General features: G+C 47.5%; 1 protein-coding gene across 1 annotated transcript; it reads left to right on the top strand.

Moving 5' to 3' along the window:
* Positions 1 to 46: 46 nt before the first annotated feature.
* On the top strand, positions 47 to 299 carry CSUI_011406 (uncharacterized protein; the record flags this gene model as incomplete). The annotated part of the gene is made up of 1 exon (XM_068071505.1): positions 47 to 299. A coding segment is annotated over one exon (253 nt), but the record flags the coding sequence as incomplete, so codon positions are not given.

Here is a 299-nt window from a genome sequence, read left to right as displayed (position 1 = left end):
CTTCTTTCTTTCTTTCTTGTTCCAACCTGCCCTGAGGGTCTTTTCTGGGTATTTTTCTTTCCTTTGTAGAGGACTTCTTCCCCCTCTATTATCCGTGTTTAAAGATACACTTCGAGGCAGCTTAGGGACTCCAGGAAGTTCGTCAGGAGGTGCCGGAGGAGGAGGTATAATGTTAATGATAACGGGGAACCCTACAACGGCAACAGCGACGCCTTCATCTTCTTCAGCTGTATCTACACCCGGAGGAACTGGAGGTGTCTCAGGAAGTAGTGGGGGTCTTCTTTCTTCTTCATCTTCTT

This window comes from Cystoisospora suis (assembly GCF_002600585.1).
Source record: "Cystoisospora suis strain Wien I chromosome Unknown contig_11406, whole genome shotgun sequence".
Classification (NCBI taxonomy): Eukaryota; Apicomplexa; class Conoidasida; order Eucoccidiorida; family Sarcocystidae; genus Cystoisospora; species Cystoisospora suis.
The sequence above is the reverse complement of the archived record's forward strand: the minus strand, read 5'-3'. Positions and strand labels throughout refer to the sequence as shown.